Source organism: Canis lupus, chromosome 24 (assembly GCF_048164855.1).
Source record: "Canis lupus baileyi chromosome 24, mCanLup2.hap1, whole genome shotgun sequence".
NCBI lineage: Eukaryota > Metazoa > Chordata > Mammalia > Carnivora > Canidae > Canis > Canis lupus.
Window position 1 is genome coordinate 30,062,127 of NC_132861.1, and position 12,905 is coordinate 30,075,031.

General features: G+C 38.7%; 1 protein-coding gene across 2 annotated transcripts in view; it reads left to right on the plus strand.

The window, feature by feature from the left end:
- The window catches only part of KIF13B (kinesin family member 13B), a 200,005-nt gene that overhangs the window by 51,008 nt on the left and 136,092 nt on the right, over positions 1-12,905 (plus strand). The window contains exon 3 of one of the 2 annotated variants that reach the window (XM_072796102.1): positions 12,699-12,711. The exons of the other annotated variant lie outside the window; for it this stretch is intronic. Within the exon in view, the coding sequence (XP_072652203.1) occupies positions 12,699-12,711 (13 nt within the window). The remainder of the gene's footprint in view (positions 1-12,698; positions 12,712-12,905) is intronic. 2 annotated transcript variants of the gene reach the window in all.

Consider the following 12,905-nt stretch of genomic DNA (forward strand, 5'->3'; position numbering starts at 1 on the left):
GAACTTGTATTAGTAAATATCTTAAGACCAGATATTTCCTTTGGGTTCTCATTAGTTTGTTGAAACAAATGTTGTCTGCCACACACGTTTTGTTTCTGTCAAACTAAACAAAATAAATTTTCCTATAAATTTGGGGGGAATGAGGTGTTTCCTGGGGGTATTATCTTGGGCAGTGAGGCTAACAGTGGTATTGAGTGTGTTTGGGTATGACCTCACCTGGAAAGGATCAGAAAAAACTCCTGTGTTGGTGTTCCTTACAGAAACATTTAGCCACACAGCCTTCTGTGTAGGGGGGATGGCTTACAGGACTGGCTTTGTGCTCTGAAAAGGTACCTGGAATTCATGCTTTTTGGCAATCAAAAAAAGGTATAATGAATAATATTTCTAAAAATTTTTATTTTAGAGCCCAGAGGGCTCTTTTTTTAAAGATATAACTGACATATATCAGTTTTATGTGTACAACATGATTTCATATTTGTATGTATTACTAACTTCACCACAATAAGTCTAGTTAACATCTATCATCAGTTATAATTTTTTTTCCTCATGATGAGAACTTTCAAGATCTAGCAAACTTTCAAATAAAACAATACTTTGTGTTTTAATTATACTTCTCATTCATTCCTTGATCCACTGTAGTCTGACTACCGATTCCACAGCTTCATGGCTCTCAGGGCTCACCATCTAGGTACTTGCCCAAAGCTTGTGCCACATTTTGGTGACTAGCTATAAAAGAAGAGAAGCAACATAAGTATCTTGCAGTTATATCCTACCTGGGGAGGAGAGTCTGAGTGGGAAGTTGTCTCACAGAATCACAGGGGAAATGAGCTCTAGGAGTGTAATTAAAGCAGCTCTTTGGTCTTTAAAGTGGACTTTAAGAGTCCCAGTCCTGCTGTGTTAACCTGCCCTTTGCAAGCCTTTGTGACATTTAACTAATGCCAATCTGGGATGCACCACAAGATGGGTGGAGCTTTTTCTTGAATTTCTGAGGCTTTGGTAGGTTGGTCCACTGTAAGCCACAGAAAATAAATGAGGAGTGGCTGAGTCTGCATCAAAATTGGGAGACAGGGGCATGTGGGTGGCTCAATCAGTTAAGTGTCTGCCTTTGGCTCAGGTCTGATCCCAGGGTCCTGGGATTGAGCCCCACAGGGCTCTCTGTTCAATGGAGAGCCTGCTTCTCTCTCTCCCTCTGCCTGCTGCTCCCCCTGCTTGTGCTCTTTCTCTCAAATAAATAAACAAGAGCTTTAAAGAAAACAACTGGGAGACAGACCAAAAGGAGCCTTCTGCCCCTCCCTCCTTAATTTGCTTGCTCTCTCGATAGTGTTGGATACTGCTTATGCTCCTTCCTTCTTGAAACTTTCTTTTTCCTGTGATGCCTCTCTCACCTGGTTTTCCTCCTTCTATGGTCATTCCTTTTTGGTTTCTTTTCAGAGTATCTTATTACAGATAAATTTGCAAGGTAGTGTTATTTTCTTATTGTTCTGGTGCCTTTCATTTATATTTGGAGCTTTCTTATTTCTTATCTAAAATGTTAGCTAATCTGTGGATATTAAACTAAGACCATGCAAATGAGAATAGAGGCTATTTGTTCAATGTTTACCATAGCAAGGGAGTCTGCTACTGTCACTTGGTTTTGGCAGAGACTCAAAGGCAGGCAGAGGAGCACAAAAGCTTTATACTAAAAAAAAGAAAAAGGAAAACAAAAAGGAGGACTTCAGGTGTGCTTCTGATGGAGCTTGCTGGCATGAGGAAGCCAGCGACAGGTTAACTAGAAGCAGGTGTCATATGTGTTTGGTTTGGGAGTATATTTGGCTTTTTTCTGGATGGTCCTGAGTTGCAATCAGGGCCAAAAAAATGGGGGGGGGGAGGGGGAAGCTGGCAGTCATTGACCAATTCCTGACTGTTCTGGGTCAATTGCCACAGAAGTTGTGGGTTTTAGTATCATATATGTTCTGGCCATCATCCATTTGTATATTCCGTCTTTCAAGCCAGATGTGGGTTAGGACATGAAGCTCCATAGCTTTTAGGAAAACAGTGCTCCTTCTTAACCTTTTTTGGGTTATAGACTATTTAGAGAATCTGAAAGTTATAGCTCCTCTGCCCAGAAAAACAATTTCAGGAATTGAGACCTACTGAGACCTACTAAGGCCCGTCCATGGACCAAAGATCTCAATTATTTTCATGCATATTTAACAATTTCCTGATTTTGTTACTATAATACAATATTTTGTTCCTGTGAATTTTTTACTATTACATTCTTCCTTATACTGTAGGAGTCACTGTTAACAAGTATATATGCAAATGTGTTTAAACACATAAATATGTTACCATTATTATGCAGTATCATGGGAGGTGATATGCTAGATGAGTCAACATTCTGTAATACTGAGGAATAAGCTCATTCAATAGCAAAAAAGATTGAACTTTTTATCATTTCAAAAGTTTTTTTATATAAAGCTTTCTAAAACACATCTTATTTCCCTAATAGGGTAAAAATCGATGGAGGATAATAATGGCTTACAATGTTTTTCATGATGAACATGAAGAGCTTCTCAAGGGGAAAGACTTCTTCCTTATTTAATTTCTTTTTTATTTTTAAAGACTTTATTTATTTATTTGAGATAGAGAGTGTGTGCATGAGCAGGGGTGGGGAGGGGCAGGGGGAGAAGCAGGCTACCCACTGAGCACAGGGATCCTGATGCAGGGCTCCATCGCAGTACCCTGGGATCATGACCAGACCTGAAGGTAGATGCTCAACTGACTGAGCCACCCAGGTGCTTTCCGCCCTCCCTCCCCGCCCGCTTTTTTTAAAGGCATGGAGCCCAACACAGGGCTTGAACTCGCGACCCTGAGATCATGACCTGAGCTGAGATTGAGAGTTAGGTATTTAACTGACTGAGCCACCCAGGTGGCCTAGTCCTGGTTTCCTCTATAGAGAAAAGTGTGGCATCTTTTTTTGTTTTTTTCCTGTTTCTGGAGGCATGTTTTGTTTCTGATTCAAATATATTTTGAATAGTTGATAAATGGTATTCTGATCTGGCTAAAAATTACTATATGTATCTAATAGCAATTTTTTTTGGTCGTGTATTGCGACACTAGAATAATTATAGAGACCCTGGGGTTAGTGTAAATTGGGAGTTAATTTGAGACCTGAACAATTTATACAAGCTCATCATCTGATGGTAGATTCCAGAAAGCATTGTTGAGTGCCTACCAAATATCAGGCACTAGGAAAATGAAGGATGAAACGCTGCCCTGTGCTCTCAAGGAGCTCATAGTCAAGGGGAGGAAATACAGCTATAATACACTTTCTTAGGAAAGAAGAGCTCCCAAAAATGGATGGAGAAGATACTTTTTTGGTTTTCTGGACAAGTAGGCCGTCACCAGGCGAGAAGTGGGAAAAGTACACAGGTCACTGAAAGTATAGAAGTAACCAAACCTGAAGGATGTGACATGTCCAAGTATGTGTAAAGTACAAGAGTACTGGGCGGTGGGGGTGGGGTGGGGAGGGAGCAGTAGGAGACTGAGGCTTGGGAGGTAGGAAGAGGTTAAACCCTAAGTTAACATTGCATCATTAATCAAATCACAATAATGATGATATTTAACATTTATGGAATGGGCACAAATGTGCATCAGAGCCTTTTCTGCTTGAGGAGTGGATTTTTTTTTTTAAGATTTTATTTTATTTTTTTTAATTTTTATTTATTTATGAAAGAGAGAGAGAGAGAGAGAAAGGGGCAGAGACACAGGCAGATGGAGAAGCAGGCTCCATGCACCGGGAGCCCGACGTGGGATTCGATCCTGGGTCTCCAGGATTGCGCCCTGGGCCAAAGACAGGCGCCAAACTGCTGTGCCACCCAGGGATCCCGAGGAGTGGATTTTATCTTCTAGGGGATAGGGAGCGAATGAAGGGTTTTGGGCAGAATTATGACCTGCTGAGTCATGTAGTTTAGCTACATAGTGGATGAGTAGTTGCAGAGAAGAGATAGGAGGCAGCATGAGCACAGTTAGAAAGCTATGTAATAGGTAGACCTAGAGGTGGATGAAAAAGTAGGGCGTCACTGTGTCTGCTGCCTCTCCATATGCTTTCTTACTTCCCATAGGCCTCTGTGCAAACACCACTCCACAAAGCCTCTCCTGACCATCCTGTTTAAAATGTCAACCCCCAGGATGCCTGCCTGCATGGCTCAGTGGTTGAGCATCTGCCTTTGGCTCAGGGTGTGATCCCGGGTCTAGTGATCGAGTCCTGTATTGAGCTCCCATTGAGGAGCCTGCTTCTCCTTCTGTGTCTCTGCCTCTCTCACTGTCTCTCATGAATAAATAAATAAAATCTTTAAAAAAAAAAAACCACACCAACCTCAGCTTCACTCCATACTCCTCTTACCTGCTTTATTTTGTTTCCCGTAGCACTTACTGTGTTACATATTCCTTCCTTCATTTATTCATTCATTATTCATTCATTCAATTGTAGTAGAATTTAAGCTCTTTAGAGAGCTGGGATTTTTGTCTGATTTGTTCAATGCAGTTTGCCAGTACTGAGATTAGGACCTGGCTTATCGTAGATATTCAGTAAATGTTGCTGAAGGAAAGAGTGAATGTGACAAGGGAAGAGGGGATGGGTTTGAGAGAGATTTCAAAGATGAAAATCATGTCTCAGGAGAAGGATAAACACAGCAATCTTCAGTTAGTTAGCTAAGCAGTTTTTACTCTTGTAAGCAGTGAAGTATTTAGTTGGGGAATGCTTGTAAATTGAGTTTCTACTTAAGGAAGCTAAGGAGATCTTTGCTAAGCAATGGATTTGGAGAGTAATTATAGTAATGAGCTAGAAATTACAGTTTTTCTCAACCTGCTTGCTGACATAAACCAAGTTAAGATTGCTTCATGAGTCAAAATTGAGCATGCAGGAATATATGGATAGCAGGCATGATACATGTGCTCTTTTTTCCCTTGAAGTCCACAGCCTTTCCACTTCAAGTCTGAATTCTAGGCCTGTTCCTGCTCATAGTGAAGATAAGCTTTAGTTTTGATCTTTTTTTAACTCTGATTTTCTTTATTTTTTAAAAATTTCACTCTATTTGAGAGAGGGAGAGCGCAAAGGGAGAGGGAGGGGAAGAAGCAGACTCCCTGGTGAGCAGAGAGCCCGATGTGGGGCTGGATCCTAAGACCCTGAGATCATGACCTGAGTGGAAGGTAGATGCTTAACCAGCTGAGCCACTGAAGATTGTAAGCCATTTAATTCTTTTTTTATAGCTACTAAACCTAATGACATGTGACATTTGAGTTTGGGATTCCTTGATAGCCAGGATTGTGTGTGGAGATATCAAAGTCTTATTTAGTTGGGTGGGGAGAATCTGATAGAATTGTGAAGGCCCTCTGCTTTAGGTTCTTGGGATTGGATTTAGAAACATTCTCTTTATTTTTGTGAATTTGCAAGCCTTCATTTTCTTTGAGTACAAATAAAACCCTGTTCGACTTTCTTTCTGAATAGTAGGAATTTAAAACTGCTGCTACCTGGCAGATAGATACATGTGGAAGATGGCAGTAGTTGAGATGTAGCCCCTGTTTATGTGTGGGGATTTAGGCCTCGTGTTTCCAGATCCTCCGAATTTTAAGAGAATTCTTAATGTGGAATCTTATGATTTTTGACTTTTGGTCAATACTGTGAGGACTAAACAAAAGACAGCTGTGGGCTGTATTTTGGCCTATGGGACCTTCAGTATGTACTTCTGGTTTAGAGGCTGAAGTCTGGATCTGCATAGAGAGAGTAAGGGGACAGGAGAGTTAATTTCATACTCAGCTAAAACTTTTTCCTGTAAATCCAGTCCAATCAAGGAGAAATCCAACACAGTAAAACTGGAGAAATATGGGTTCATAAAATTAGAAATCAAAGATAATCACAAAAACTGAGAGAAGTAATTCTAAGAATTTTCCTTGCTTGGAGTCTAAGGTTAGTCTTTCAGTAATCTATCCTAGTCTATTGTGTACCTTGAAGTTATTTTAACATGTAATTATTAAAATGAATATATACTATTTTATTAACATAGATATGAAATATATTTCACAACCCCCCATCTCCAAGTACATCTATATTCATTTAATTCTTTGGCCAGATTTAAAGTTTCTTAGAGCTCAAGTGGACAGTAGATTAAAACTTATTGTGCTTGTATGTTTGACAGACAGAAAGAAGTAGGTGATTTACAAATGACTGAGTTAATAGTGAGTATATTTTTTGAATTACACTATCCCAGTATTGGTAATGAAAGTGTGGAATTTATAAACAAGGATTTTCATACTTCTAAAGTTTTGTGATTGTGAAATATGCCAGTTGTGGTTCATTGGCCATATGTTTTGGATGTTCCTCTATTCTCAACCAGTTGTAGTTTGCGTGGGTGGAAGATTCTAATAGAAGATAATCAAACTGTCTTTTCTCTTGATTTAAAGCAAGGACTGCATATCAGAGATAGTGACCCAAAAGCTCTTCTGTTTTTTAAGGGCCCCCCTCCCCACTCAACTTCTGGGATACTCAGCACTGCCCATTTCTGATCTTCTTTTACATTCCCTGGATGCATTTTCTGTCTTCATGTAATGTATTTCATTATAATTATCTCCTCACTTGATTGGAGTCTGTATTCGTTCTTTGCTTTATTGTTTGGGGAACGATTTTACAGAGCAGAGATGGTGATGGGAATGGTTTTATTCTATTAGAAATAAGTGCGATTGAGAATAACATAAGGGACCTAATATAGATTGGATGCTTAAGAAAGATAGAGGTAGGGAAATAATAATTAAGCTGAGAAATGATGTATGGATAGGAGTTAGCCTCTTAAGATTTCAAGGCAGAAAGAAAATCTAGGAAACTGGGCACCTTGGGCCAATTAGAGGTGGTCAGTGTGGCCAAAAGGCAGACAGTGCCAGATTGCAGATAAAACAGAAGCAGGGGCCAGGCTACAGGAAGAGCTTAAAACAGTACTTGCTGAATAACAAAGAGCCTTGTGTTGGATACTGATATAGGCAGAGAGGTATACTATGTATACCTCTTATAGTCTAGCTGAGGAGATGACCCATGTATTAAAAATGTGACCATGTGACCAAATGATAGGTAGTATGTGAGCACTAGAGATAGTTTTGACTCGAAGGAATTAGGGGAGGAAAAAACTTACTTTTTGCTGGGGTTTCTTGTGGAAGGTTTCTTAAAGGGAACTAGAGTTTGATCTGAGTTTTTCTCATAGGGGGTAAGGCTTGGATAAACAGAGTTGTCAGAGGGAGTGGCATTATGAGTGTAGGTCTGTGGAATACAGGAAGTACATTAGCTTGCTGGAGAGGAGGGATCTTCTTGGGCTGTGATGTGGGAGATGATGCTTGACCAGTAACTTGGTTTACCTCTGATGTACCAGGGGTCAGCAAGTGTCAGTGCTAAAAATAACCAGAAATAGAACTTGCTGAATACTTGGTGTTCGTGTTCTTATTCTAGATGAAAAGAGTTCTATGAGTGGTTTGGTGTATAACTTCTCACTCCTGCAACATCCTCATCAGCTACTTTTCTCTTGTTATATAGTTCCACTCATGGGGAGCTGGCTGTTTAACATAGTGCTAATTATTCTTGTATTAGAGAGATATTCCTCTTCTTTTAGCCTTCTCCAGTGGGTTCTATCAAATTCAGCCTCTCAATTGACCTAGAATAAGTCTGCTTCTCCTCCTGCTCCCAAGTGTGTGAGCCCCCTCCAATCTGAAGATGACATCATGTCTTCCTTGAGTCTTCCCTGCACCAGGCTACATATTTCCAGCTCTTTAATCTACCCTTTCAGTGGTAGTGTTTTCAAACCCTTCTACATCCTCAGTGCTGTTCTGCAAAATATTCTACTTTATCAATAATGCTTTTATTTATTTATTTATTTATTTATTTATTTATTTATTTATTTATTTATTTATTTTTTAAATTTATGATAGTCACAGAGAGAGAGAGAGAGAGAGGCAGAGACACAGGCAGAGGGAGAAGCAGGCTCCATGCAGGGAGCCCGACGTGGGATTCGATCCCGGGTCTCCAGGATTGCGCCCTGGGCCAAAGCTAGGCGCCAAACCGCTGTGCCACCCAGGGATCCCTCAATAATGCTTTTAAAATTTAGTCTTCAAAAATGAACAGAGTACTCCAAGTGTCAAAATAATTAACAGGGCTTTTGGTGATGTTTATACTTATTAAAGCTGGTGAGATAAGCAAAGATTGACTCTTTTGTGAGTCATTGCTGAAATTTGTAGTCAGATTAGCTTTATTCCTTTTACAGAAAGCACATCGGGGATGGGTGACCAAGAAAAAATGATCATCAGACAGATTGTTGTTTGGTTGCTGGTACTGCCAGCTAAGTCTGAAACAGAAACAATATCATTACGTAGTATGGCTGTATCAGAATAAGCTCTTTGTGATGTATACATCCGTTATGGAGTGGGTTGAAGAGAGAGCCTGTTAAAATAGAGATTCCAAATATTTCTAATTTGAAGGTTTCAGAAACTTAAAGAAATCTTTAAAATTAAAGGAGGTGTTGATATTTAGATAGGATGTTCAATTTTGGTAGTTGGACAGCAGGAATTGATTTGTAACTTGTTCTACTGATCCTGCTTTGTGTTTTACACGTACAGAATACTGTGTGGTTTATTTTGGACCCAATATTGATTTTATTTTTGTATGGTCAGAAGTATCAACAAAAATTTCCAGAGATCAGTAACTTATATAAAATCATCACTAGGGGTGCTTGGGTGGCTCAGTGGTTGAATGTCTGCTTTCATCTCAGGTTGTGATCCCAGGGTCCTGGGATTGAGTCCCACATCATGCATGGATGCTTCTCCCTCTGCCTGTGTCTCTGCCTCTCTCTCTCTCTCTCTCTCTCTCTCTCTGTGTCTCTCATGAATAAATAAATAAAATCTTTTTAAAAAAGAAACCTCTTTAAAAAATAATCATTAAATTCCTTCTTCATATTGTGGCATTTAAAAAATCAAAAGTGTAACTGGACTTAATTTTATGTTATAATGTATTATTTAAATGAGAAGTGACCTGTACTCCTAAGCCAGGTCAGTAAAAAGAAGATGAGTAGCTCCTTCATAGATAACTGTTCTGCTCAAACTATGCAGCTAAATCATTTGTTTCTCAAGTTGACCTCTTCCTAAAAACCACATCTGTCCATGTCGGTCCACCTGCACTGTTAATATTTCCAGTAACTAAAAGTAGTCACCATTTGGGTAACAGTAATTGTTGTAGGGAAGATTTATCAATGGATGCTCAAATTCGTGAGTGAAAGTATGATGAGAAATGGTATTTATATAGTCTCAAGGTCTCCCCCAACAAGAAAAGTGTATGAAGGGAAACTAGTAATATTACAGCAGAGAAACCTAGTAGATGAAGCCATAAGCAAGTGATCACAGAGTAACCATCATCAGTTTTGAGACATGGATGGACACCGTCATGTGCCTTCTGGTATGAGGCATTGAGAAGGGTGTAACATTACCTGTAGTGTTGTGCTTGTCAAAATGCATAACCTGAATTTAGTTAGGAGGAAGCATTAGAGAAACCCACATTGAAAGACACTTACTCTTCAAGTGTCAAAGTCATGGGAGAGAGATTGTCCCAGATGGGAGGAAACAGACAACTGCATGCAAGGTGTGATCCTGGATCATCAGAAAAGGGACATCAGTGGAAAACAATGGGCAAAATGTTTATATAAGGTTGGCTCTAGATTATTTAGTAAGTTTTGTGTTGATGATTAGTTTCCTGGTTTTGATTGTAATGACTGGTTATGTAAGACATCACTTTTGGGGAAGCTGGGTGAAGGGTACACAGAAATTCTTTGTACTATTTTTGGAATGTTTTGTGAGCCTGAAGGTATTTAAAATGAAATTAAGCAACAACAACAAAAAGTAATTCAACTCAGCTGAGAGAAACTAAGACTTTCATGGTTTTACTTTGTGATGGCTCTCTTGATTGGTCAGGGGCTGGTCTTCTTTGCTTCCTAAATCTCCGCTGTGAGCTGAATAGCTGAGGTTTCTAAATAAGGGATTTGGGGAGAAGTTAGCCATTACCATATATTGGATTGCAACTATACTTTGGAAGGTTTTGTTTAATTAATTAATTTACGTATTTATTTTTGTACGGAGCTGTAATTACATCTTTGGGTTTCCAGTAGCTCTGTAGGTTATTTGAGCTTAACTGCTGTAGTCACTAGAATCCCTAGCTGGAAACTTAGCTCTGTAATTAATTTACTGGTTTGTTTCTGTTTTTATTATTAGGTTCTATATCCAGGTTAGTCTCATGGATTCTTCTGTGATGTGTCCTGTATTACTGAATTTTGTATTTGTTGATTGTCTCTTAGGAAGAGCTGATTTTTGTATAAGATATTTTATTTAAGCTGGAAATATCATACTAAATATATTATTTTTTCTTCAGAAAAAGACCAGTGTGGAGTTTTGTAAATATGATGAATATGTAAACTTCTACTGGCATAAGCACCAGGTGGTAACCTTTTATTGGTAATAATTAGAATGGAGGAAATTAATACATTGGGAAAGGTTTCTGTTAGCAAGAACAGTTGTTAATGTATGACTCATAGATTAAGTCTAGAAGAAACTTGATGAGGCTGTTTTGATCAGTGTGGATGGAAGAGGGAGGAACATGGACTTGGGAGTCAGAAGACCTAGTTTTCTATCCCATCACTGCTTATTATTGTGTCTTGGACAGGTCATTTAACTTTTCTGAGCCTTGAGTTTCTCCTCTGTAAAACTGGAAGACAGACTGAAAAAGACAAATACCATATGATTTCACTCATATGTGGAATCTAAAAAAACCAAATTAAATGAATAAATAAACAAAAAGCAGAATCAGAGCTATAAATATAGAAAACAAATTGATGGTTGCCAAAGGGAAGGGGGGTGGTTGGGCAAAACGGGTGAAGGGAGATACAGGCTTCTTGTTACCAAATGAGTAAGTCATGGGGATGAAAGGCACAGCATAGGGGATATAGCATAGTGTGGTGACAGATGGTAGGCACACTTGTGCAGAGCGCGACTAGTGTATATATATACACTTGCGCAGTCACTAGGTGTACACCTGAAATTAACGTAACATTGTGTTACATTAATTAACATTGTGTGTATTCAACAACACAACTGACAAAACTTGGAAAAACAAAAAAGAAAAGCACAAAGATGACAGCATATGTCAGTGACCTCAAACAGCATCTTACAGGACCTTTTTGTTGGGCAGTTTTTCTGTATCTTTTACTCCAGAGAAATTACTTGCTTTTATATGTCAGCCACATTGCCCATCACCTCAGGATCTATTAGGCAAGTGTCGTTTTTTGGTAGACTTTCTTTGGTGCTTTAGTGTCCTTATCTGAAATCATTCGATGCAAATATGTACTAAATTTTTTTTAGAAGAAAATTTATTAGGAGACAGAGGGACAGGAAGTTGTATGGACAATTAGAAGGAAGCACTTCTGTGTTCAGTTTACTTTCAAGTTTTAGGTTTGAGTTGGCCTTTTGATCCTCGGGGAGAGAGCAGTGATTCCTAAAGCTTCAGTTATTGTTTTTGTCTCAAGTCCTTTCTTTTATTCTTAAATTTTCTGATTTTGACATTGTACCATGGTTACAAGAGTGAACATAATTGTTTTGAGGAATTAGACCCTGAAGTGTTTAGCACTAAGGGACATGTCTACAGCTTACTCTCAAATGATTAGGAGAAAACTAATATGTATGTGTACATATCTGTATATGGAGGAGGGGAGAATGATATAGTTGCTGTGGTGATGTTAACACTTGGTGAATTTGGGTGAAGGGAGTTCTTTGTGATTTTCTTGAAACTTTTCTCTAAGTTTAAAACTATCTCAAAAGTATACTGGGTTTAGTTATATCTCTGTACTCTGAGGAAGTTTGAGTCATAGTTTTGGGGTGAGGGAGGTTAGAAGCACCTGGATAAGCATAGATCAATAAGTGATAAGTGAGTAATTCAGTAAGTAGTAATTCACTGGCAAAAAATTAGTTGTTTCTGTAATTTAACCGTTTTTCCTTAGCCAGAGCAGAATTCGCCTTTTTTTTTTTTTTAAGATTCTATTCATTTATTCATGAGAGACAAGAGAGAGATTGAGAGAGAGAGAGAGAGAGAGAGAGAGTCAGAGACACAGGCAGAGAGAGAAGCAGGCTCCATGCAGGGAGCCCAACGTGGGACTTGATGCCGGGTCTCCAGGATCAGGCCCTGGGCTGAAGGCAGCGCTAAACCACTGAGCCACCCAGGCTGCCCAGAATTCATTTTTTTATAGAAGGGCCTATCTAGTGAGCTGCTGCTATATCAAAGGAGAGAAGACTACTTGGAAGTGAAATCAGATGATTTAAAAAGTAAAGACTTTAAATTGTGTATTTATAAGACTGATACAAGAATAAGCAGAATGCAGAAGGCAGAAATATTAGGACTTTAAAAATTATCCAGTGCTTAGATAATGTTTCTTCTTCCTGAGAGGTACAAGTTTTCTATAATTAAGGACTTTACCCTACTAGTTAGTAGATATTAATTTTTCCTTTATTTTAAATTACTATTTGATTTCAAAGTTAATAAAAATTTATAAGATATTTATTATCATTTTAGCCTTCAAAATTGTTTTCTAACCAAAATTAACTCTCCCTCTTCTTTCATATCCACAATGACATCTCTTTTGGAAATGCAGAAGCCAGCCAAAGGTAAGAGATTTGGTTTATTATGCAATGCTTCTAAGGGTCTTATGTGCATATTTTTGAAATACTGGTAATTTTCTTCTCAAAAATATTTTCTCTCTGTCACTTTTGTAAAAGTAATGCAAAGTGTCAGCTTGTTCATAAATCAGAAATCACTTATTGGCATAGGAGGGACTGGAGGTTTATGGAAAAGCCGTATT